The sequence below is a fragment of the Orcinus orca genome, chromosome 1 (assembly GCF_937001465.1).
Source record: "Orcinus orca chromosome 1, mOrcOrc1.1, whole genome shotgun sequence".
NCBI classification, from domain to species: domain Eukaryota; kingdom Metazoa; phylum Chordata; class Mammalia; order Artiodactyla; family Delphinidae; genus Orcinus; species Orcinus orca.
The window spans coordinates 8,392,269-8,419,673 of NC_064559.1; the positions used below are offsets into that span (position 1 = coordinate 8,392,269).

The 27,405-nt window shown below is 36.8% G+C and overlaps 1 protein-coding gene across 5 annotated transcripts in view; it reads left to right on the plus strand.

Moving 5' to 3' along the window:
• CNST (consortin, connexin sorting protein) overlaps positions 1-27,405 on the plus strand; it is a 125,299-nt gene that overhangs the window by 68,991 nt on the left and 28,903 nt on the right. For all 5 annotated transcript variants that reach the window (XM_033430337.2, XM_049713540.1, XM_012533602.3 and 2 more), the window contains 6 exons: positions 6,904-6,934; positions 8,745-8,831; positions 9,276-9,390; positions 12,176-12,197; positions 12,370-12,466; positions 19,813-20,705. In XM_033430337.2, coding sequence (XP_033286228.1) covers positions 6,904-6,934; positions 8,745-8,831; positions 9,276-9,390; positions 12,176-12,197; positions 12,370-12,466; positions 19,813-20,705 — 1,245 coding nt within the window. The remainder of the gene's footprint in view (positions 1-6,903; positions 6,935-8,744; positions 8,832-9,275; positions 9,391-12,175; positions 12,198-12,369; positions 12,467-19,812; positions 20,706-27,405) is intronic.

Genomic DNA, 27,405 nt, shown 5'->3' on the forward strand with positions numbered 1-27,405 from the left:
CAAAGCAAGTTCCTTATAATTCTAGGGCTACAATTTGTTAGTTCCATTCAATGAATCTGTTTTGGGGACAACTTGGGAGAAATTTGAATATGGACTGTATATTAAATAATACTGTTGCATCAGTGTCAGGTTTCTTGAGATTGATAATGGAATTGAAGATCATGTAGGAGAGTATCTTTATTCTTGGGAGATACATGTGCAAGTAGTACTTAGGAGTGAAGTGATATAATGCCTGCAGCTTAAGATATTTTAGTGGGAAAATATATGTAAGGGAGGGAAAGAGAAAGCAAATTTGGCGAAATGTCAATAATTGACGAATCTAAATAAAAGGTATATGGCTGTTGATTTTACTGTTCTTTGAACTCTTCTGTAGAATTTCGATAAAAAGTTGGGGAAAAGGACATTTGGAGTAAATGGAAATAGCAAGTGTAGTCAAATCTTTTCAAGCAGTTTATGTCACTGGGCTATTACATTAAAGGTAGGAAGAATTCTCTTTTCTACAGGCAGGTGATCCTACAGCTGAAGCAGATCTAGTAGAAAATCACATTTTTAGGCAGGAAGACGATAACAGTCTTGATCAGATGAAGATTATTTTTTTTATGTCTCAAAGTAAAATTCTACCTTCATCCCCCAGAAACATGTCAGTTTGCTGGGTCCCGTATGTTATGCTTCTTATATATCTCAGCAATCTGTCCTCTCCTGGCAAAGGAGCTTAGGAAGTATAGTGAGTTTTTTTTTTAATGCCACTTTTTAAAAATTTATTTAATTTAAAAAAATATATTTACTTAGGCTGCGCTGGGTCTTAGTTGTGGCATGCGGGATCTTCGTTGCGGCATGCATGCGGGATCTAGTTCCCCAACCAGGGATCGAACCGGGGCCCACTGCATTGGGAATGCAGAGCCCTACCCACTGGACCACCAGGGAAGTCCCTATAGTGAGGGTTTTAAAGTATGAGCTTTGGCTCTACCACTAACAAGCAAAGTAGCTTTTAGTTTCTTTTCCTGTAAAGTTGTAGAGAACTCAGTGAAATAATGCAGTAAAAGTACTTAACATAGTACTTGGTACACTTAACATAAAAGCTAAATAAATATTAAGCATTATAACTATATTTCTCTGTCACTACTTCAAACATTGCTTGTTGGAAAGAGATGCTGAAGCCTGCAGTAAGCTGAGACATCAGGGCAACAGGAGTCAGCTGATGGCTGCCTTCCTCAGCCCAAGAATACAAAATATCCTGTCACCTCCCAAGGGAGACACAAATCAGGGAGAAGTGGAGTGAGTTTTTCTTCTTTTCATTGTTTAGTAATTCCCACTTTCATACTGTGCCTTTCACTTGGATTGACAGTTGTTGACATTTTGCCAGATTTTCGTTTTCCTCCTACCCCCCAGCCCCTCTCCATGTACGTATTTTCCACTGACACATTTTAAAGTAATTTTCAGGCATTATATCACTTCACCCTTAAATATCAATACTTGTGCATGAATTCCCCAAGAACAATGATACTCTCCTACATAACCTACAATGCCATTATGAACCCCAAGAAATGAGACATTGGTTTAATATTATTTAACATACAGCCTGTATTTGTTTCCCTCAAGTTATTCCACAAATATTCTTTATAAATAGTTTTCCCCAGATCCAGGATCCAGTGAAGGAGCACACAGTGGGAAGATTCTTTAGTCTTTGGTAATCCAGAACAATTCCCTGCCTTTTGTTTTGTTTTGTTTATTTGCTTGTTTGTTTATACTTTTATAACATTGACACTTCTGAAGACTCAAGAATTCTTGTAAAATGTCCCATAATTAGGATCTGCCTGATTATTTCTTTATGATTTGATTCAGGTTAAAATATATTGGCCAAGAATTCTACCTAGGTAACATTCCATACTCAGTTCTCTTTTTTTTTTTTTTTTTTTTTTTTTGGTGATACGCGGGCCTCTCACTGTTGCGGCCTCTCCGGTTGCGGAGCACAGGCTCCGGACACACAGGCTCAGCGGCCATGGCTCACGGGCCTAGATGCTCTGCGGCATGTGGGATCCTCCCAGACCGGGGCATGAACCCGCGTCCCCTGCATCGGCAGGCGGACTCTCAACCACTGTGCCACCAGGGAAGCCCCTCAGTTCTCTTTTGAACTCACTCCAATCTGGCCTTTGTGCCAACTACTTCATCAAAGTTGCATTGTAAAGGCCAGGTGTGACCTCCATGTTGCGTGCCCATACGAATCTAGTGGTCAGTCCTCAGTTTTCATCTTACTGGAAGTATCAGAATCTCTGACAAGTTGACCACATACTCTATTTTACAGCATTTTCTTTTTTTGCCTTTTAGGACCCCTCACTTTTGGCTTTTATATCTTACCTCACTGGACATACCTTCTCTGGCTCATTTGTTGAGTCCTCCAAGTTTTACTAATTCTTAAACATTGAAGTGCTTCAGGATTCAATTCTGAACTACAGACTTAAACATCCAGCTTCCTGAGGCATCTCATGGGCATTTCAAACTTAAGATGCCCAAAATCAAACTTTGATTTTTTTCTCCAAAATCTTTTGCTTTCCTAGTCTTCCCCCTTTTGTTAAATGGCAACTCCATCCCTCCAATTGCTGAGACCAAATACTTTGAAGTCATCCTTCACTTTCCCCCACGTCCAAATCCAGTCAGCAAGTCCTGCCACTCTATTTCAAAATATATCCAGATTCTGACCTCTTCTTACCTCCTGCATTGACACCATCTCAGTGCAAGATATTATCAAATCTCACTTGGATTCTTGCAGTAAACTAATTGTAGAAACCTCCTTGCTTTACCTTTACTTCCATTTAGGTTTTTTTCTCTCTACACAGCAGTCATTGTGATTCAGATAAAATGTTACGTCAGATCATGTTACTTCTCTGCTCAAAGCCATCCACTGACTTCTCTTCGCATTCAGAGTAAAAGCCAAAATCCTTACCATGGCCTACGAGATCCTACATGATTTGGCCCTGTTACCTCTTAGGCCTTAATTCCTAAAACTCTCCTTCTTGTTCACTCCTTTCCAGGTACACTGGCCTCCTAGCAGTTTGTCAGATATACCAAGAATGTTCCTACATCAGGGTCTGTGGTACTTCCTTTCCATCCTTTCTCAGGAAACCGCTAGATGATGTACTCCATCAAAACAAGGGAGTAAACCAAGGAACAGGAAGATTGAGATATAGGAAACTGGGGATGCTACCAGGAGAGAGGTGAAGGGAATCTCTAGGTGAAGGGAGATTCTAACATGACAGCTTTGTACCAAAAAGGAGAGAGTAACCACTTCTATTTGAGCAGATCAGAAGGGTCTGGGGAGGAACTTTTATATCATTTTCCTATTTCTGAATATTTGCGGTATCTGAATGTATTGAGGGAAGATTTAGACTCCTGGTGGACTATTTAGAGTTGTATAAGAGATAAGTGCATGGAAAACTTTTTTTTTAAAAAAAAAGGGAAAAAAAGAAACTCCAGGGAAAACAAAAAGTTTTCAGGAAAGGAAAAATAATGAGTTAACTACTTGGCTTAACTCATAATAAGGTAAACATTAAATGTTTATCTACCTATTACTACAATATAATAACATGGGATAGGTGAATATGTGAGAGAAAGTGTGTGTCGTATATGTTTGTAGGGTTTGGATGGGGAGGAGCAAAAGACCCAATCCTCATTTTCTAAAACTGAAAAAATCAAGAAATAGCAAATACAAGCATAATGTTTAGAGATACAGCAAAAAATATATTTTTAAACAGATAAGAGAAATCTAAGTATGTGCTTGCTCCTGAAGAAAGGAGAATAGGGCAAGAAGGGTAGGGCCTTTTTTAACACACCTCATAAAGCTATTTGACTCCTTAAACCATATACATGTGTAATCTTGATAAAAATAAGAGCTAGGGCTTCGCTGGTGGCGCAGTGGTTGAGAGTCTGCCTGCCGATGCAGGGGACACGGGTTCGTGCCCCGGTCTGGGAAGATCCCACATGCCGCGGAGCAGCTGCGCCCGTGAGCCATGGCCGCTGAGCCTGCGCGGCTGGAGCCTGTGCTCTGCAACGGGAGAGGCCACAGCGGTGAGAGGCCCGCGTACCGCAAAAAAAAAAAAAGAGCTAAAAGAAGAAATTTATAATTCAGGCATAAGGCTAGGATATCCAGTTGAAAGGAATGGTAGTACCACTAACAGAAATAAGGAAGTATGGATGGGAAGAGTTAATTAGGGGACAATTATATTATTATTATTTTTATTTTATTTTTTGCTGTACGCGGGCCTCTCACTGTTGTGGCCCCTCCCGTTGCAGAGCACAGGCTCCAGCCGCGCAGGCTCAGCGGCCATGGCTCACGGGCCCAGCCGCTCCGCGGCATGTGGGATCTTCCCGGACCGGGGCACGAACCCATGTCCCCTGTATCGGCAGGTGGACTCTCAACCACTGCGCCACCAGGGAAGCCCAGACAATTTTATTATTTTTAACATGATATTATATGGATGAATATATGCTAAAGGCCATTTGATATAATGACTACGATTACTTTAGATATACACTTATACTTTTAGCTCTTGGAACTCTTGAAGATTCCATTTAAAAATTATTTTTCTTGGGTTTGAGTAATCTTCCTACACTGATTTAGTTAATATGACTGCAGGTTAGCTTTAAATATGTAACTGAAGTCATAAACTTAAAAGTTTCTCATATAGAAGTAAGAAGAAAAAGATCAAGTGCTGTACTCTGTGCTCAGTGAGCTTATACTGAAACTCATCTCAGACTCGGGCAGGATATGTCTCCGCTGGGATCCTTGAAGCCACTCTGTAAGACTATGGCCGAAAAACTACACCTTCCTAATTCCCTTTCTTTTTGTTTCTGGTAGGTAAAAGAAGCCTGAAACCAGGAGAACCTTAAAATTATTACCATCCCAAAGTGATTTTCAACTTACTTCTTCACATAATTCTACTCTGCCTCTCTCACTTCTAGTCGAGTCAGACTCGAAAACCATTTTAAGTACTTACTGCTATGTGCTGGGCACTGTGCTAGATGCACGTTTCCTCACTTAGTCCTTACAGCAGCCCTGTCTCAGAGTTGTAGGTATTATTGTCCCTATTTTACAGATAAGGAAGCTGAGTTTGAGACTCAACATGTCCAGGGTCACACAGCTGGTAGTGGCAAAGCTTGGACTAGAACGCAGTCAGGTTATTCACTTTCAAACCTCACGTTTTTCTGTTATACCAGGCTACCTCCCAGATCTAGACATATGGGGCATCAAAGAAAATCACATTTTCTTTTGCCCTGCTAGACTTGCCAGGGGTAGGTTTTTATAGGGGATATGATCTGTATATTTATTTTTCAAGCTGCCCTTTCACCTTGGAAATGTCTTTTATTTTTGATACCTTGGGTTTCATGACCCTGTCTTTTTTTAATATATATATATAAATTTATTTATTTTTGGCTGCGTTGGGTCTTCGTTGCTGCGCGCGGGGTCTATTCTTCGTTGCGGTGTGCAGGCTTCTCATTGCGGTGGCTTCTCTTGTGGTGGAACACGGGCTCTAGGCATGCAGGCTTAAGTAGCTGTGGCTTGCAGGCTCAGTAGTTGTGGCTCGCTGGCTCTAGAGCGCAGGCTCAGTAGTTGTGGTGCACGGGCTTAGTTGCTCCGTGGCATGTGGGATCTTCCCAGACCAGGGCTCAAACTTGTGTCCCCTGCATTGGCAGGCAGACTCTTAACCACTGCGCCACCAGGGAAGTCCCATGACCCTGTCTTTTTGGTTGCACTTATGGTACTAGAACTGTCACGGAAATCTGAAAGTTAATTGATTAACAGTTTAAAAAGAGGTGATTGAGTCCATCTATATTGTATCTTGCTCCTGGAAGAATGTTAGATATATAGAATAAATTTTAAGCTAGGCAAATATTTCCTTTAAAACTATCCTTTTTCCACTGTGGGATTTGGGAAAGACCATTCCTTTTTATTGCTAGCTTATAGGTTTGACAAGTGCTTTATTGCTCTTTGCCTTGGCAGCTACCTGGAAAATGGAGATAGTGATCTATAAATGGAATACCTTTTTCACTAGAGACTTACTAAAAATCAGTGGAAACTGTTTGAAAGTGTAAAGTACTTAATGAAATATTTTAAATATGACAGTAGTCAATTTATGAAAATATTTCTCAGTGAATACTTTCAGTTTTACTATTCTATTTATAAATGCTATATCTAAGTGAAGATCTAAATAAAAGATCCCAAAGTTTTTAGAATCAAAGAATTTTTAAATTTAGAGATGCCCTAGAATGAATCTGCTAAGTGATAAGCCTCAACTGGGTCCAGATCATGAGTCTCTGGAGCCCACCCTCCCATCCAGTGCCCTTTATACTGTGCAGCACTTTGTTACATATTCCAAAGATCATTGCTCAACTATTAGCACTTGGTCTGTCCTTTTCTGAAGTATCAAAAAAGAATGAAAAATCAGTGTCCCATGAGGTAGTTTGTGAAACAGAAATGAAATGAATAGGTTTTAAGATTTCATGTGACATGACATATTTCAACTTTTTAATTTACGATAAAGTCATCCTTTCACTCATAATATACTTTTATAAGCCTCAGTAGCATTTCCCTCATTGTTTAGAGTTCTTACTTGTAAACTCTAATGAATCAGTGATGTTTGCTTTGACTTGAAATAGAGTAGGAAGAATGAGATTGTATATGGACCAAAGAATGTCTATGTTTGCTTTTCTTGAGATAAGTGACTTCAGAAATGTGTCCTGTGCCTACAGTCTGATTTTTTTCTGAACTGGTGAATGTAGTTAAATAAGAGTTTTCTTAGTTCAATATCAAAGACTTTGAGAATTTCAAGGTCTTGGTTTCTTCTAAATTTGTCTTTTCATCCAAATGTTAATTTAATTTCCTCTGTTTTTTTAATTTGTTTTTAACAGATAGCAGAGTCCTATTTCCAGGAGGAGGACTGTATCCTTTTCTTAATTACAAGAAGAAATTCACAGATTTCTTAGAGAACTGCCCATTTTTAAAAACTGAGATTTACGTACAATGAAATGTATAATCTGTTGTTTTCACTGGTTTTTAATTGTTGTATGCGCCAGTGTAACCATCTCAGAAAACAAGATGTAGGGAATTTGTCACTCCAGAAAATTCTCTAGAAGCACCCAAATTTGACCTCCCATGAACAAGCCCTAATTTTACCAAAATCTAAATATTTGTGTGTTGGGGGAGGGGGGAAAGCATGTTGCAAAAAACAAACAAACAAAAAAAACAACCCATTGAATTTTTTTTCTTTTGAATTAAACAGAAGTACAAGTCAAGTAATATTCGTATGTTAGAGTCTGTCAAGCGTATTATACATAGTAAATCTCATAACTGTCTTATTGTAGCTATATATCAGTAAAGGGAAGATTGAGTTCTTCACTAGTAATAAACAGAATAAATGTTCTCAAAGGAGACTGCATGTCAACTTTTGTATAGGAAAGATTTATTCCCTTAGCTTTTAAATTTTCCTCATTTGAAATTGTTTTTGAAAGATGGCCCAATATATTCTCTGGAAAGAATGTATCCTAAGTATCTCTATTTCCCTATTTGTGTGATTTCTTTTTCCTCCTAACCTTATTGACTTTCACCACAGATTGAGGGATAAGCCGTTATCATCCTGAACCCTATCCAGCAAACTACGAAATGAAACTTCAGACAGTGGCAGTTCATTTCTAAGTATGTAGGAAATCAAATTCTTATGGAAAGGAAGCTAGAGCTACCCAAATAATGAGTATGATGTAGTGCCGTTCAGATCAGCATCAGCATCCCTGGGAGCTTCTTAGAAACGAAAATTCATGGGCCTTAGAATCAGAGCTTCTGGGGATCAGACCCATGAATCTCTATTTTAGCAAGATTTTCAAATACTTTTTATGTTCAGTAAAGTTTGAGAAACATTGGTATACTTTTAAGCCATGCACAGAGGAAAATGGAATTGTCTCTGCTTCTCCGTGACCTATTTTATGATTCCTGGCATATCTTTAAGACTACAAATGAGAGAGAGAATTAAACCTCTGAGTGATCATGGGAAGGACAAAAAGCTAAAACAGTGAGTTTTTTCTCTTCCTTCTTTCTGGGTCAACATTTAGAACATGGCCCAAAGGAAGGTAGACAGTTGCACAATTTATTATGACCTCATGTGATGCTAAATGTGTGATACAGATGGAGAAGACAGCAGTTTATAAGAAAATCTACCAAAAAAGTAGAAGCACATAATTATGAAAATCACTGTGGCAGGTTAATTTTTTTTAAGTGTTCGGTGAGAAATAAGTAAAGGATCACAGGCAGTTGAAATCAGAAACAAACATTTGACTAGAGGGTAACATAGTTGCTTGACAGAAGGTAATTTAAGGAGAGAAAAAAAGGGGGGGACACTTAGATACAGGATTCCACGTGGGTCCTATTTCTAATTAAATTATATTTAATAATTAAATTTAATTTATTTAATTATATTATATCTCTCCTAGAGATATTGTTAGCAAGCAGCCATTCCTTGAACGTTAAAACCTTCTTTTTATTTCTACTGTTTGCTGATAGAATAGAACCCAGGTAGCTACTGCATGATACGCTACATTAAAATTTACCTACTTCAGAACCAAGAAACCTTACTTAAGTTTTGTTTAAATTTAAAAGTATTTAGAGTCCTCTCATTTTTTGGTAAGCTTCAAATTTATCAACTGATATAGGACATTATTCTTTAGGCTGGATTTCTATTTTCCTCAAATTTTCTGTTCAGATGAGAAAGCAATGAAATTCATTCAGCTCGAACGACTGTATCATGAGCAATTGCTCGCAAATCTTTCTGCCATTCAAGAACAGTGGGGTGAGTACAGACTAACAGAATGTGGAATTATCAATAATCTAACAAGTTGCTCTCTAGAAAGTTAACATATTTGACCTAGTTTTAGGAAATAGACGTTTCTAGTCAAGTTAATGTTGCAAAGAAAGTAGCATTTTTAGCACAAGTTTATGTCACTGTAAGAAAATTTTTCTCTTTGTATTTTGTTCTTCATATCAGTGCCAAGAAAAGAACACTTGCAACTGTTTGCATTTATTCTGATCCCTTTGTATGCCCTATTGGCTAATTTAGTCTCTGGGATAATATTTACTTAGAATGAAAAGTAATCACTTAGCTATTTCTGTGTTAACTTTGGGGTTGAGAAGATACTTTTGCATGATGATCTTTATCAGTGGTGCCAGTTATCTATTTTTTCCCTCCTAAACATGTTTTGTAACAGCCAGTGACTAACAAATATTTTAAATTTAGAAACAAAATGGAAAACTGTACAACCACATACAGTTACATCTTTGAGGAACTCAGAAAAAGGATTTAATGGTGAGGATTTTGAACGGCTTGCTAAATTTTGCACAACACATCAAGAGTAAGTACTTCAGTATTTGTTTACAATGAGTTTGAATAGAATATTGAAGAAGCACTGTAGCATTGAATATTTGAAATACAAGATTCATTTCTTTGTTTTGTTAATGCTTTCAACTGGAGAAATTAAAATTGATAAGATGATTAGGTTCCTTTCTCAGCTTTTATCTGTTTCTTACACTAAACTCAGCGAAAGGTCTACTTTACAAAATTCAAAGCACCTTCTAATTAGAAATTTTTAAATGTAACTTCTAATTTCGATTACTTTTTGGTTAAGAGATTAGGCGATTCAGATGGAAAAATTTGTGTTAGGATTTTTTATTATAATTGTTTTTCAATGTTTGTATGTTTGTCAGTGTTTCTATGTTTTTACTATACTATGTTATAGTAAAAACACATTTTTAAGAGTAGTCTAATACTGGAAAGCGAATGCACTATGGTATTTAACCAAAATACTGTAGAAGGAAAAGTCCATTTACCAGATAATTTTAAATTGTTTGATTTATATCAAAGAGTTGGATTTTTAAAACTGAATATAGTAATAATAAAGAACTTAAATATATTTTTTTAATTCATTATTTGAAGACTCAGAATTTTAAAGGTGAGGGGACATGATAGTGATTAAACAAGTGCAGATTTCTGGGATGTACAATTTTCTTGTGTTAGTCAATTTGAACCTTTGAAACAGTATTTGTATGGATTTTGCATTATAACCTAATTCTTAGTGAGTTAAATAGGTTAACTTTTGACTTTGTAGAGGTTTTAAACAACGGAATCTTTTAAAATAGATAAAGGAGATTGTTTTCTTTTTTTTTTTCTTTCTTTTTTTTTACATCTTTATTGGAGTATAATTGCTTTACAATGGTTAGTTTCTGCTTTATAACAAAGTAAATCAGTTATACATTTACGTATGTTCCCATATCTCTTCCCTCTTGCGGCTCCCTCCCTCCCACCCTCCCTATCCCACCCCTCCAGGCGGTCACAAAGCACCAAGCTGATCTCCCTGTGCTATGCGGCTGCTTCCCACTAGCTATCTACCTTACGTTTGGTAGTGTATATATGTTCATGCCTCTCTCTCGCTTTGTCACAGCTTACCCTTCCCCCTCTCCATATCCTCAAGTCCATTCTCTAGTAGGTCTGTGTCTTTATTCCTGTCTTACCCCTAGGTTCTTCATGACATTTTTTTTTCTTAAATTCCATATATATGTGTTAGCATACAGTATTTGTCTTTCTCTTTCTGACTTACTTCACTCTGTATGACAGACTCGAGGTCTACCCACCTCATTACAAATAGCTCAATTTCGTTTCTTTTTATGGTGAGTAATATTCCATTGTATATATGTGCCACATCTTCTTTATCCATTCATCCTATGATGGACACTTAGGTTGTTTCCATCTCTGGGCTATTGTAAATAGAGCTGCAATGAACATTTTGGTACATGACTCTTTTTGAATTATGGTTTTCTCAGGGTATATGCCCAGTAGTGGGATTGATGGGTCATATGGTAGTTCTATTTGTAGTTTTTTAAGGAACCTCCATACTGTGGAGATTGTTTTCTTACTTTCACAATTTCAGTATAGACACTTTTTCTGCCCTTCCCATGGAACTAATAATTTTTTAATGTGTTACAAATGTTTTAATTATTTAAAAACAAATTTTTTTAACCTAATATGAGCGTGACTTTTTTTTTCTTTTTTTTTTTTCTCTTTTTAAATATAAGGTAACTTGCCAACACACAATTTAAAAGCTAGTCACATTGCTTCAGATCACTAGAGAATTTCTGGCTAATGAACAGTGGATAGTATAGTAAACAAAACCTCAAATTTTTATGCTTTAAATTTGATAATTTCCCAAAATTATACTCCTAAAATTTTTAATATAAAAAATATTTTTGAGTTATACATACATTAAAGTACCCAGCTTGATGAATTTGTACATGTACAGATACATAGTGTAACTACCAGTCTGACCAAGATACAGGACAGTCCAGCCCCTCAAAAATCTGCCTAATTTCTGTACAAAGTCAGTACCCATCTCCCAAAGTAACTACTGTCTGAGTTCTATAACAGTGTGTTTGCCTGTTCTGTAATTTAATATAAATGTAATCACACAGAGTAGATTTTTGTATCTAGCTTCTTTTGCCCATGGTTATGTTGTTACATGTTATGGTAACTTGCTCTGCTTTACTGCTGTGTGTATTCATTATATGACTATGCAGCAATTTATTTATCCATTATATTGTTAATAGACATTTGGTTTGTTTCCAGTATTTGAATTGTATGAATAAAATGGCTGTGAACATTTTTGTGTATGCTTTGTGGTGAATATATGCATTCTTTTATCTTGGGTATTTCCTAAAGTATAATATTTAAAGATTACTTTTGTTATCCTTTTCTATGGATAATGCATATAAAATTATCTTCCACCATAATTTTAGACTATACTGACATAAACTAAAATTTTAATAATATCTGTGAAATGCTCTTGAAATACATTATTAGCAAAAGGTTGACACTTTTCCCCCCGAATCTCAGTATTTATAGCTTCTATGGAGGTTTTCATTAGTTATTGGCCATCTAAGAAGATTAACACATGAGATAGCTGCACTTTGAACTATGTGAACCAGTGGTAATGTTTCAGCAGTGGAAATGTTCTGTGCTAATATTAGAATCCAGAGAAGCTCTATTTTTTTTTTTTTTTACAGCCCTTTCAGTGACATTTGTTTGGAAGCATATTGCTGCTGTAATTTATTTTTTTAATTCTTTTTTTTCTTTCTTTTTTTCTACAGTCCTCTTTTATCCAAACATAAGGTAAGAGATTTTCTTTGAAAATGTCTATAGGAAAAATGTGTCATGTTTGTTGTATGGACTGTTTTAGAAAATAATGAAACCTTTCTCAAATTATTTTCAGCTTTCTAATTTAATGTAATAGTTTCCTCCAAAGTTTTATTTTTCTTCTTCTCCTTTTTAAAAAACTTTTTAGATAGCAGCTGTACAGAAGTCCCTGGGAAGGAAATGCTTTACGCAGTTAATAGTATCTGAAGATCCAAAGGAAAGAGGAGCTACAGCCAAAGAGCCGGGTATGTTTTTAAATTACAGGGGGATATAAGAGATATGCCTGCCTCTTATAATAAGTATTCTACAAGTGTTAATCTGAGTTGCTGTGAAGGAGTTTTTTTGCGTATACCTCTCCTGCACAAATAGCAAAGCAAGAATTTTTTACATTGTGTAATTCTATTTTTAGATATCTAGTAGTAGGAATGATAAAATCTGAATTCTTGTAAAAACATTAAATTATTTCATGTTTTCAGTAGGTGGTTATATGTGTCTAACAGAATATGACAAGATTGTACAAATAAGCTCTGAAATAGAATTGGTTGTAGTGTATTCAGACATCCCTTTCTGTTAAAAAAAATCAATTTTTGTACAAACTTTATCAGAAATTTTTTCTGTAAATCTAGATATTATCAAGATAAGCTCTGTATCCTTATAGTTTATCTATAGTAATTTATTCTTTTCCTTTTTTTGTTGACTAACATATGGTATACTTTAATTTGTACATATATATTTCTATAGCATTCATAGTATATTTTATAGCACTGTGTCTTACGTCAAAGGTTAAAGATTTCTAGAAATTTTTTTTCTTACAGTAGTAATGTATGTTCATTATAAAAACTTTAGAAAATAAAGATAAATAAATATGTTTTAGGGCATTTATTTCTCCTTGTTTATGATTTTAGTACTAATTTATATTCCTGGGCTTTATGTTCCTGGGCCTGAGAGCCCTGATAGTAAACAGGCAGCATCAGGTCTTTTGACTTGAGGTGCCTGAAGAGGTAAGATGATGACGATGACGCCTGCAATTTCACTTGCTTTTTTCTCTTTATGTTTTTTTCCCCCTAAATCTTATTTTATCCCCTCTTCTCTTATGAGGCAAATTTGGGTTGCCTTAGGTCAATCCTACTATACTCTGTTCTTCCTGTCTCTTTTTCCCAGTCATTTTTATTTTGGAAATCAGAATACAATGAGCTTCATAAAAATCTTAGGGGAAAAAGTCACAAAATAGTCACCTAGTTTGGGTGTGAATGTGTCTCTTTGCTGTGCACATTGGGAAGAAGGCTGTTATTACATGCTGAGTGTTTGAGTCTGACACTGCCTAGCACTAGCTTGGCACTACTTCTAGCTTGGCCTTTACTGCGAGATAGGAACTGAGACACCACTATCTCAGACAGGAAACTGAGATACCACGTTTAAGCCACTTGCTTGGTGCTTTGATTCACAACTAGAACCTGGGTCTTCTGGTTTCTAATTAAATTACAGCATACTTCTGCTAAGTAAGTTGTGTGCATTTTCAAAGACTTGCACAATGCAGACATTTCATTAATAGCCATTTTATGGGGAGGGTGTGAACTAAATTCTGGAGAAAGAAATCTTGCCAAGTCTGATAAAATAATATCTTTTAAGGAAAAATTTCAAATGTCTCATAATGAGCCTACTCAGATTGGTTATTCTATGAATAAATACATAGAAATGTAAGAAAGAATATGAGAGAAAGAAATATGAAAATATTACTTTAAATGATTTGTATTTAATATATTGTCCTTGTTTTACCCCATATTTCTTATTTCTAATGTCTTACATGTTCTACAGTGTAGACTTTCCCTTTTCTTTCTCTCTACATATCTTGGTCTTAAGCTCCTTATATAATAAGTAACTTGCTTTTTTGTGTGTGTGGTGGTTAAAGACATTGTTTCTGGCAGCAAACTTGTCTGGTTTGAATCCTCTCTCCACCACTTGAAGTTGTGTGACCCTAAGAGTCTTCCCTGGTGGTCCAGTGGTTAAGACTTCACGCTCCCAATGCAGGGCACATGGGTTCCATCCCTGGTTGGGGAACTAAGATCCTGCATGGTACATGGTGCAGCCAAAAAAAAAAAAGTTGCGTGACCATAAGCAAGTTGCCTAATTTCTCTGTCCCTCCCTTTCCTCAGCTCCAAAAGGTGGACATTAATAGTTCTTACCTCATAGGATTCTTATGAGGATTAAATTAGTAATTCATTAAAGTTTAGAACAGTACCTGGCATAAGGTAAGAAAAATATGTGCTCACTGCTCTCATTACTCTTCCTCCACTACTTCCTCCTCATGTTATCACTACCCCCTACTACTAGTATTCCATTAATGTTCTCTATGTGTTATTCATTGCTACTTTTCTAATTAATCTATCATTATTAAAGTCTTCAAGTAAGTTATGTAGTATTTTATATTTTCAAAATACTTTTATGTATATTATCTCATCTTTTCCTCCTAACAACCAATTTAAGGTAGGCTAAATCATTTTAAGAAACTCAAGGAAGGTAAGTGACTTATTCCGGAACAGAACTAATTAGAACACAAAGCTAAACCCTATTTTTCTGACCCTGAAGCCCACGTGTTTTTATTAATTTATATTTTAATTCATTTTATTAAGTAATATTTTATATGTAAAAATAATATGAAACGTACATACATTTTAACAATTGATAGAAAAATGAAGACCTGTGAACCTTGTACCTAACAAGGGACTAAATTGTCAGTTCTGTTACAGCTACCTTTGTGTTCCTCTCTATCCCATCACCTGCTTCACTCCATTCCTGAGGTAACCATTATCCTGAGTTCTCTGTTTATCATTCCCTTCCCATTTTTAAATCAACTTTATTGAAGTACAATTTCCATACAATAAAATGTACCCATTTGAAGTGTATAATTTGATGAGATTTGACAACTGTATACACTCATGTAACTACTACCCCAGTCAAGATATGGAACACATTCATCACTCCAGAATCTTTCTCCCAGGCCTCTTACACTCAGTCCCTCCCACCTCCAGTCCCAGGCGACCCAGTGCTTTCTCTTATTATCAGTGGGTTTTCCCTGTTTTAGAATGTAATATAAGTAGAATTGCTCAGCATCCTTTTTTTTTTGAGAGCCTCCCATATTGTTGTATGTATCATTAATTCATTTCCTTTCATTGCTGAGTAGTATTCCACTTTTTGACCGTACCACAATTTATTTATCCATACACCTGTTGATAGATATTTGGGTTGTTTCCAAGTTGGAGATATCATGAATAAAACGGTAGGAAGGTTTTTTTGTAGATACATGTTTTTATTTCTCTTGGATAAAGAACTTAGGGTGGAGTCATTGGGTCATAGGGAAGGTACATGTTTAGCTTTCTAAAAAACTGTCAAATAGTTCTCCAACGCTGTTGTCCTATTTTATACCCCACCAGCAATATATGAGAATTCCAGGTGTTCCACGTCCTTGCTGACATTTAATGTTGTCAGTCTTTTTTTTCTTAAGTCATTTTAGTGGATATGAATGTCATTGTGGTTTTACGTTGCTTTTCCCTGATGACTGAGTATGTACATTTTTAGTTTTGAATTAGCCCCTGTAGAAGTTGTACTAATTTATACTATTACCAACAGTTCAGACTTAATTTAGGCACATTTCTTTCCATCTGCTAAAATAGATATTAACATTGAAAATTTCTTTTTCAAGCCTGATATCACTCAGATGTTTTTACCTGATGATAATTAATGAGATACTCAGAAAATATAAGAAATGTGTTAATTCATGAATGCTTTAGTCTCACATCATGTATTGTATAGGGGATTTTTCCCTAAAGAGAATTCATGGGGGAATGGGAAATGAGAGAGTAACGCAAAGGTATGTGCATTTGTAGAGCATGTGTTAGAACTTAGGTTTAAGTCTAACTTCTCATTTTAGAACTACCTCTTTAATTTGGTATTATTAAGTATCTGTCATACACTCAGCTTTTATTCCATTTTTATGTCATCAGAGTAGAATTTTTTTTTTAGTACATCTTAAGTCAATGCAGTAGGGTTTAGTAAACTTACCTCACTAGATCTTTGGGTTCAGGAGAACCAATTAACAGAAATTCATGTTAATATTAACAGAAACATTAACAATAAGTTTTATACTATGATACATACTCGTAGAAAATTCAGAAAATATTTTTGGTTAAACATAGTGGATCAAACATTTACTTCCACTTTCTTTTTAGAACACTATTAAAATATCTGAAGGGGATCCTTAAAGGCAGAAAGCCAGAAGGATAGAACTGGCAAGGACCCAGCAGCAGATATGACATCCAGAAAATTTTGGAAGCTGGAAAGCAGATAGATGGGTGACACCTGGCTTAACATACCAGAGAAAGCCAGAAACTAAGTGTCTACAGGGAAAAGGTTGATTTCTGCTTGGGAAGGTTTGGGAATTGGAAGCACAGAGGGTACCTCTAAATTTAAGGGTTTAAAGTTGGGCTAAAAGACTGTACAAGAAGCATTTAGACCTTTATATTCCCCTTCTACCGAATCGGAGGCCTGTTGGAAGCTAGACACAATACAGCAGTGCCTTCAAAATTGCGAGAGAGAATGATTTCTAACCTAGAAAACTTTACCCAACCAAAGTTTTAGTCAGGGGTGAAGAAGTAAAGACTTTCAGATGTGAATAACCTTAGAAAGTTTACCTTCCATGTACCTGTTCTTAGGAAATGTTCTACTAAGAGAGGATAAACAAAGAGGAAGACCTGGGATTCAGAGAAAACAAGGTTTCCAAAATAGAGCCAAAATGAATTCCTAGGATCACTGGGAAAGGAAATTCCAGGATGATAACTGTGTAGCAGCCCTGGAGAGGAGTTCCAGGTCAGGGACTCAAGAAGGATATGTTTTAAAACTGATGGATTACCTCTTGGTACATATGCCGTAGTTGTACATCTGTCAGAGTTTGAAGACACATAGGTAAAGTTTTTTTTTTTTAATGAAGTAATGAGGCAGTTATCAACACCAAGGAAAACAAAGCATAAAGGAGAAAGGAAGACGTATCAGAGTACATAGTGTGGGTCAGTTGTGAATAATACTTACAAAGCCATAGTAACATAAGCATTTGAATATTGATTTGCCCTAGAATTGTGTTGAATGGTAATGGGAGCTAGAGGAGGAGAAAGAAAACATCATTGTTGGGGAAAGGAACCATGAGAGCTAACTCTCTTCCATAGTAGGAAGTCAGTAGGTGTTCTCTAAAACTGAAAAGTCAATAAATAACAATGTAAGTCTTATCTAGAAATGGAGAGTAAATATGAGAGGAAACAGCTAAAGGAATTGAAAATTGGCTGCCTCTAGAGAGCAGGAATCAGACAGATGGGAAGGTAAGGCAGCAGACTGTTTTTCATTACCTGTAAGGACAGGTTTTAAGTTTTTCCCCAAAAGCATGATTTGATACAACAAATTATAAAGTAGCATATATTATGTGTGATTTGGAGACTGAATATGTATTAAAAATATCACTTAGATTTTATATGGCGTCAAACTATAGCTACTCTCCTGATCTAGTCTGAAACTCTTGCCCTTTGCATCTTAAATTACTACTTCTTTTCATATTTTATATTGTTTCTAATAGTGGAATGAAGCAACTGTTTTCAGGCCAGTATTTATAAGTAATACATTGTACCTATGCGTAGTCTTTATTACACACCACTTGCTTCATTAGAAACGGTACTTAAAGTGACTGTATTTTGTCTAAGTAACTATAGTCAGCCACGTCACTTTCTACTCATGTAATGGCATCTCAGGCTGATTCTCTAACTTTTCAGTCACTTATAGCTATTAAATAGTCTCATTTTGATTCTTTATGACTTAGTCCTTTTCAATTCCAAACTTTGCCATAACACTTAAATCTCATTATTCAAAGCTCTTCTCTGTCCACCAGCTCTGCAGGGGCTTGGAGCATGGTCTGCTCTCTGGTGAAGCTAGCTAGATTAGTGCATAGGACAGAATCCAGGCTATGGGGACGTGTGGTGGCTCCGGCAGGACCAACTGAGGAGGCGCTTACTTCCAAATTGCTCTCCTAGACATCTGTGGTCCTTTAGGTAACTGGCCCTCAGCTAGAGACAGCACACCCCGTTCCTCTGATGTGGGGCCCTCTCCACCCTGTGTGTATGCTATTTACTCTCTGAATTCCATGGATGTGTTTTGAGGGCCGCCTTCTGAACCTTTGGGTACTGGGAACTTGTGGAGGAGAGCTTGGCCCCCTTTCCATCTGGCAGGGGCCCTCCTTGCTCTGACATCCCGCATCTTAACAGAGAGGCAGACCAGCAAGCTCAATGGTGAAGCAGACAACCTAATGGGAATTAAAATGTCCATGTGTTTTTTTTTTTTTTTGCAGTCTTCCAAACTTTGAGTGATTCCTTGGGGTGAGACAAGACAAAGAATGCTGTACTCTCCCCAAAAGAGACCTATTTTTCCTTGTCCTCTCCTCATCTGATGTTCAAGTTAAGGCATTGGGGGAGGTAATACGAACTCTAATAAGCTCAGCAGTGCAGAGTTGAGGTGGCCAGACTCCATCCCTGATTCTCTGAAACCAGAAGATGGCATTTAAGTTCTGTCTTTTCTTTGGTATGGTACGTGCTGCCATTGCCAATTGGTAATTATTAAAGTATCAATAAATGAAAAACCAGGTAGAATATAATCATCACTATATTTCACTGTTGATTTTAACCTTTGGCCCATGATTTGTATAAATTAAACAATATATGACAAAAGAAAAAGTTAAAACTCCTGTGGTAGTTAGGAATGCTTAATCGACCAAAAACTCAATCATGAGCAAGCTTCTCTCTTATCTACTAGTTTATGCATTCAGTATATATTTTGTGAAAGTTTTTAATGCTTTAGTTTTAAAGTGGAAGAAAAGTATTTTAAATTGTTTTATTTAAAATAGAAATGGAAAGAAATATTAAAATTCCAAACCCATTTCTGCCTGGTACCAAGACTTATGCTTTATACCACTACCTTTGACTGCCTCCCTTTAAGAAGTTAAAGTAATTTTCCAACACATTAATTAAGGATGTTATTATTAAAGATATTATGCTTAAATAAATTTGAACAGAACAGACTTACGTTCCTTAGTTTAGTCTTAATAGATCAGAACCAGTATTGTTTTTCTTACACTTTAAATTATGTATTACATGGTTCATCATGTAAAAATATTTATTTAATATACCATGTCTTAAATACACTGAAAATAATTTTTCTACACTTTAAAATATTCGTTTAAATATACACAGCCAATAAAGCTCAGAAGAATATCTTCTAAACCTTTGAAAAAAATGACTTTTTCAATTATAATGAAGACTAAATTATATATTCATATTTTAACATGTTTTTGAATAATCTGTTAATTTTCATATCTAAAGGATTACTTACTAAATGTTTAGGATGTTTCCTCTACCTAAAGACACTATTATCCATCAGGTAGAATTTCCATTTCAGAGGTTTAGAATATCGTTGTGTCCCACATTTTATTCATGTCCTTTCTCTTCCCTCCTGTACAAAGTTGTTTTGAATCTTAAAACAGCTTGCTTTCCTTCATTTTCAGAGAGTGAAACTTGTCTTGGCATGGAATCAGGAAAAGAAAGCCAACATAAAAGAGAGACCTGCGAGAGCAGTCCCTGCTGTAATCAGATGGACAGGCAGGCAGATCCCCTGAGCCTTCCGGTAACTGCAGGGAAGGGCCACACGGAGGAGCCGCTCTGCAGCGCTGAAGCCACACTGGAGCTCCACGCCCTGCCCTTGGAGTCGGCAGGGAGCAGGTCTGGGCTACTCTCTTCAGGGCATGCTTGTGAGGATGACAGCCGCTTGCAGCTGACTCAGTCAGAGGCCAGCCAAGATGTGGCTGAAATAGAGGGCATTGCTAAAGACCCTAAGGTTTCCAGCGAGTCAGTGATAGAGCCATTGATTTTACCAGGCTCTGACCATATACCTCCTGCGTTGATTTCTGAGGGTAAATACTCACAGACGCAAAGAAAGGAACTCCAGTTGCTACTTGAGGATGCTTCTGAGGCGTTGCCCACAGACCAACTTGAGAACAATGAATTAAATGAGCTGCAGCAACCTGATCTTACAGACAGTGATGGAAAATCACCACAGGGGCAGACTGACTCAGAGGGCTCTGAGAGTGTACTTTGTGAAAATAATCAAGTATCTGATTTAAGTACAGTGCTTCCAGAAGTGTATATGGCCCCAGAGGAACAGGGAGATAAACACGAACAAGTCAGTAAGGAAACAGAAGACTATTTGAACAGCCTTTTAGAAGAATGCTTAAAAGATACTGAAGATTCCCTTTCATATGAAGATAACCAAGAGGAAGACGCTGATCTCCTTCAAGATCTTTCTCCTGAAGAAGAATCCTATAGTCTACAGGAGAACCTGCCTTCTGATGAAAGCTGTCTTTCTCTCGATGATCTTGCAAAAAGAATAGAGATTGCAGAGGTAAATTTGAGATTTAATATAAATATGATTTAATATAAAATACGATTAAAATGATGAAATTTGAAAGCACATATATGCTAAATATTGCCTTGTTTTTGTAAATTTTCCCTGGCCTCAAACATGAGGGGGAAATTTAGTTAACATAAATTTTTAATCATTATGTATAATCATGATGTTTATACCTCAAAAATTATATCGTATGCCTCTAGTATAGTAAGCATTATGTACCTCATTTTTCATATTCTTATGATTTTTATTTGGCAGTCCTGGGAATTATTAACAAAATAAGATTAGTTACATTCTTGTAAGGAAATCTTATTTTTCTTCTCATACATCTAGAAGATAAAATATATACTCACTGTTTCTTCTTATTATTAATGTATTTTAAAATTCTTTAAAACAGTATAATAGAATGAAGGAAACATTTTAAAATACAGTAAGAGTAGGAGATACTGAATGGATTTATAAGCTCTAGGTTTGAACAAACTTAATACTTACTGCTTGACTAAGTCAAATATTACAGATAATTCAAAGTTTTAAAGTTTCTCTAAACAGTAATTAAGCTAGTCAAAATCCAAAAAAGGGGGCAGGAGAGAATATCAAGATGACCATCCTCCTTTGTTTGATAATACAATTTTTTAAAGTTCAGGGGGGAAAAATAAAGCCATACCAAAACTATAGCGCCTCAGGAAGGCAGCCTGACATAGTGGAAGGAGCAGAGTCTGGAGAGCCTTAGTTCAAATACTGACTCCACCAGTTATCAGCCTTATGGAGTTACTATCTAACTCTCTAATTCTGTTTACTTCTCTGAGAATTAGGTTGCTAATTACTTTTCTTCTTCATCATCTTATATTTTTTTCCAAATAAGCTTTTAATTTAATTTATGTCCATTGTTTTCTAATTCTGCATTATCACTGGAAAAAAAAACCCATCAAGTAGAAAATGGAAATGTAACAAAGACGAAATAGACAACAGAATACATATGAAAATGGAACCCTGTGGAAGCTTTCTAAGATGATTACTGTTATGACTAGCTTCCTTTATTGCTATTTATAGTCAATTCTCCATCAACTATGATTTTTATTCTGAATTTTTTTCTTGACAAAATTAGATAAAATAGTCATTCTTTTGTTTATTTTAACTAGATCTTTTTATTGCCATTTATAGTCAATCCTCCATAAACTGACTTTTCTTCTTAATTTTTTCTTAAAATTATTTAGTAGTGCTTAATGAGTACAGAGTTTCTGTTTGGGGTGATGAAACTTTTAGAAGTAGTTTTGGTTGTGGTTATACAACATTATGAATGTAATTAATGCCACTGAATAGTACACCTAAAAATGGTTTGAACGAGAGTTTTCTGTTTTATATATATATATACATATTTTTAAACCATAATTTTTAAGAATAGTAAAAAAAAAAATTTTTAATACAGCTAATAGTATAACACTAGACCTTCTCTTTTTTATTTTCATCAGACCTCTGGTACAGGGAATTATCAAGGCAGAAGTCACAACCATATTCAAATCTAGCTGTAATACCAAAAAGTTACCATTATCTGACTGCTTATTTTCAAGTTGAATCAAGCTGACCTTATGTATGGTCTAATTTTACTTTTTTAAGTATAAACTGTGAAGAAGAACCAGAGTACTCCTGTTGAGTCTCCCTGCCTTAAAGGACATTTGTGGTGTAGAATTACTGTTAAATTAACATTGTACTACAACTAAATGGAATAGTCCTTCCTCAAACTCGTAATGTCGGTTTTTCCTGTAGATAACACCTAGCTAGAGGTGGAAATTATATGTATGAACATTTTAAAGTTGTCTTTCCTGTGAAGTTACTTTTTATACATGATGGTCCCCTTTCCTAAAAATCTATTGGTCTGTTAAGTTATACTGTTTTAAAAAACCCCAAAGCTACATATGACTAACAAAACTAGTTTACTTTCCTATGATAATGCTAAACAGATTGTTTCTGAATACTTCCTTCTCCGTTCTGAAAAATATACCTTTAATAGAATCTGCCTGTGTCAGGAAAAGTTTTTAAAATTTCAAAACTGGAAATCACTATGCTTACTACTTCCTTAGTACCCTAAGAATGAAGTTTTGAGCTAAGTAAAATGTCCAGGTAACAGTGGGTTTGCTTATAAGTACAAACTTCTTTTTAATCCAAACACTGTTTATTTCGTGCTTTCAATGTAATTGTATTAGGGGTATCTTCATGTGTCAGGTGCTGAGGATAAGTGAGGAGTCAGATGAAGTTCTTGGCATTTGGGGACTCTCTGCTGCCACATTTGTGCATACTTTTGTGAATATAGGATACAGAACATAATTTCTTAATAACTAAATAATGTTCACGAATAATATTTTTCCTGCCCTCAGGAACCACTGAGGCTTTTGAGCCTGCTTTTCTCCACATCACTGTGCTATCCTGTGAGTCCTTCTCTCCCAAATCTATCATTTCTTCCTGTGAGTGACTCTGCCCCTTACAGATTTCCTTACTGCTTTTCACTCTTTCTACCACTGTGTTTATGGTAGAATATAATAGTACGTTCTCTCATTGCCAGTTTTCCCCTTTTTTCTTGTATCTCTGCTTTCATTTTCTTGTCATTTCTGCATTGCTCAGCTCTGGCTTCAGTGGAACTTGGCCTTGATAACCATTACCAGCACGGTGGAAGTGTCTGTTGTGTTTTTTCTTAAACAATTAGCTTCATCACATAAAGTGAAGTTTTTGTATAGAATCTCATAGAGAACTGAAAATATGTACACTAATTTAATTCATTAATGTAGAGACATGTGGGGGACGTCCCTGGCAGTCCAGTGGTTAAAACTCTGGGCTTCCACTTCAGGGGGCACGGATTTGACCCCTAGTCGGGGAACTAAGATCCCACATGCTGCATGGCATGGCCAAAAAAAAAAAGACGTATCAATGAACTTTTCTAGGTTTTGGAAGCTTTTCCAAAACCAGAGTAATTTTGCTAAGTAAAACGATAGCTTAATATCTGAAGCATTGGTGTTCTTTCTTATGTAAAAAAGGTGACATACTGTCATCAAAAGTATAATCTCTACTGTTTTACAAAAGCATCAAAAACATTTATGCTCATTTCATAGAGTTTTGGTTTTTTAATATTTTATTTATTTATTTGTTTATGGCTGGGTTGGGTCTTTGTTACTGCGCACAGGCTTCTCTAGTTGCAGTGCGTGGGCTTCTCATTGCGGTGGCTTCTATTGTTGCGGAGCACGGGCTCTAGGAGCATGGGCTTCAGCAGTTGCAGCACGCAGGCTCAGTAGTTGTGGCGCACGGGCTTAGTTGCTCCGCGGCATGTGGGATCTTCCCAGACCAGGGCTCGAACCCATGTCCCCCGCATTGGCAGGCGGATTCTTAACCACTGTGCCACCAGGGAGGTCCCCATTTCATAGATTTTTTAAGAAAAAAAGTTTATCACATGTAGAGTGTCAGCAAGTTAGAGAGATTCACTTATTTATCCCCTCATTAAGTAGTTTTTATATGAGTAACTTCTGTGCGAGTGCCATGATATTACAGTTGCAGTGATTAAAAATTCAGAGAAGGATGCTGTATGTATGAAGCCTCAGTCTAACAGTTGTCTGGTGGCAAGTGTTACCTGTTTGCTGAATTTGAGTATCCCAGTTTTTAGAAAAAGATGAAATTTTATCCCAAAACCCATAATATACTGACATTATTTTTTTTTAATTTTATTTTTTTGCGGTACAGGGGCCTCTACTTTGTGGCCTCTCCTGTTTTGGAGCACAGGCTCCGGACGCGCAGGCTCAGCGGCCATGGCTCATGGGCCCAGCCGCTCCACGGCACGTGGGATCCTCCTGGACTGGGGCACGAACCCGTGTCCCCTGCATCAGCAGGCAGACTCTCAACCAATGCGCCACCAGGGAACCCCCTGACTTTATTTTAATGTCAGAATCCAAACCCCTTTTACCCAGGAACCTAGTAATGCTAATAAATCATTGACTTGCTGTGTTCTGGAACCTGGGAGGGTTACACTGTCTTCTCTTTAAACTCTTTAGCTGTTCCTAGCATCAAAACCTTAGAGAGGAAATATGTTATACAAGTTCAAGTTGGCATTAGGATCCAACCTCATATTGGTAATAAAAGTCCACTCAGCGTACAGTAGGCTGTTTGTTACATGTGTGGGGGTGAAGGAGTTGTTTTGTTTTCTAAATAAGTAACAGGTCAAGTATTGGGTAAATTTTACAAAAAGTAATCTATTCACATTGAAAATAGTCATAGTATGTAATTCCGAGGTCCCTTTGTGAGCAGATTTTAGCAACATGATGTGCCATATGGAAATAAACCATTCATTTTTCTTCATTTAACATATGTGTGTGTGATCTGTTTGCAGAGATGTCATATGTTCAGAAAACTATTTTAAATGCTTCAGATTCAAGTGACTTTTGTTTTTAGAAATAATATCCTAATGTGATAGCTGGAGAAGAAGCCACTTTACTACTGCTTGGGTCTTTAAAAAGCTTTCAATCTGAGAGAGGGCAAAATATGTTCCCTACCCCCTCTGTCTTTATTGGCAACATTTACTTAGATATCTTCAGGTCTACCTGTCTCACAAGAAACACAATAGGGGAGGACATAACCTAGAACTTTGTGATGGGGAGAAAGATGAGAGCCCAAAATTGGTTTTGAGTTTGTCTTCAGAGAAGCTGTCTAATCTAAGTGACTTCTATGCAATATTCATCTCTGTCTCTTCGCCAAGATCAGGAAATTTAAGTTACATTAAGACTAGCCACTGTGGGATTCTCTTACCAAGTTAAGAGGGGAGGCTGGGACTAAGCAGTAGGATTTTATGAAATCATATAGTTAGCTGGTCTTTGGATCTTAGACAAAGGAGGGTCTTAGAAACAGCAATCATGGTGTTCTTGAATGGCTCTTTTAAGGGGAGCAGGGGAAGTCCAGCTTCCTCACAAAAGAGGAAATATAGTCTTCCAATAACATAAGAAGGTTCATGGGTTTATGGAAAATGTTTGACCCAGGACTTATGTAAGGGTCTAAATGAACCCCAAAGGATTATCCAGGGATTACCTATCTTTTCTTTGTGCCAGATGGTCTCGTCTTTGCCTTTCTTTTTCATCCTGCCCTCTAAATTTTCTAATTAATGAATGCTTCTCTTATTTGTCATGTCTCTTGCACCCAGCTCCTTTTCTTTTCCATTTAAATCATTCTTTCAATTTATATCTTTACTGCCTCTTCCTGGGCTTTTGCAATAGCTACTTAGTAAGTTTCCCCATTCCTCATTTTCCTCTCCAAATGGTCTTACATTAGCACTGTATAAACTTAGGGTCTCAAACTGATACCCAAAGGGGCCAGTCAGACAATAGTAGTAGTAGATGAAATGATTTAGTTGTAGGTGATAGGGAGAATAGAATGTTCCCATGCCTTGTCTAGAAGGCTGAATAACTTTTTGAAATACTGTAGATGAAACCAAACACACCTGAGGGTCTGGGTCTAACACATAGACTGTTAATTTAAACCTCTGCTATAAAATAATTTTTGCTTGTCAGTCTCTTCCCACGACTCCATTTGGCTCCAGGATGAAAGCTGTACTAAGTGGCTTGGTATTCAGGACAGTTGGTAATCTGGCCCACTTTAGCTTTCCAACACCATCTCCTGCCGTTCCTTTGTTCTTAACCTATGCTGTGGTCAGCCTGGCCTCCCTGCTGCCTTCCAGATACACCTCACATATTGTCACCTCTGATCTTTACCTTCTGTCACAGGTGATGAACTCTTTTCCACATATTATTTCTTCTCAACCCTCAAGATCTAGTTCGTGACTTTTTAGCACGTAGAGTGCAAGGCACAGTGCCTGCCATGGTCCGTACTCAATAAATGCTAGCTGCTGCCATTATTTCTTGATCACTGAAGTCCATAATGAGGGGGGGGCTTGAACACCATTCCTCCTAAAGTCCTGTCTACCTGTAATATTCCCTTGTTATTATAGGACACACACATGCGTGGGCGCATTGCATTGGACACTAAATTGCAGACTCCTTAAGCGCAGGGATCTTGTTGAATACCTTCTTGTATTCTCTACAGAGCCAACACAGCCACCTATACACAGTAAGGCTTCCTCCTCGCCTCCCCCTTTTTTCTTTTTCTTTTCTTTTTTTTTTTTTTGACCTAGTTCACTTAGAAAAATAAATTACGTTTAAGGACAGATTTGATTATTTTAAGGGAAATAGCTATGTTATTCAAATAAGTATAGGCTAGGTGCTGTCTTTATATAAATTGCTCATCTATATATTCATTTGCTCTTTGGCACATTTCTTGAGCACCTACTGTATTGCAGAAACTAAGGAGGCACCCGTGAACACAGATCAAGTACCTGCTCTCGTCACACTTACTCTTCAGAGGGAGAGACACGTAATAAATGAGTTCACATAAAAACAAACAGTACAGTTTCATATATTGGTAGTGGCTCTGAAGAAATCTGAGCAGGGTGGAAGGGTGTAGAGAGACTGAAGTGGTGGGTAGGATGGAGGAACAGGCTCTATTAACCAGGGTGTAGGGGAAGGCAATGGGAGGGCCAGCAGGAGGGCCAGCACATCTGGAGCACAGTGAACAGGAGAAGGACAGTAGGAAGTCCAGGTGGAGAAGGCAAGCTGGAGCTGGTCCCTGTAGGGCCTCATAGACCAGGGTAAGGAACTGGAATTCAATTTAA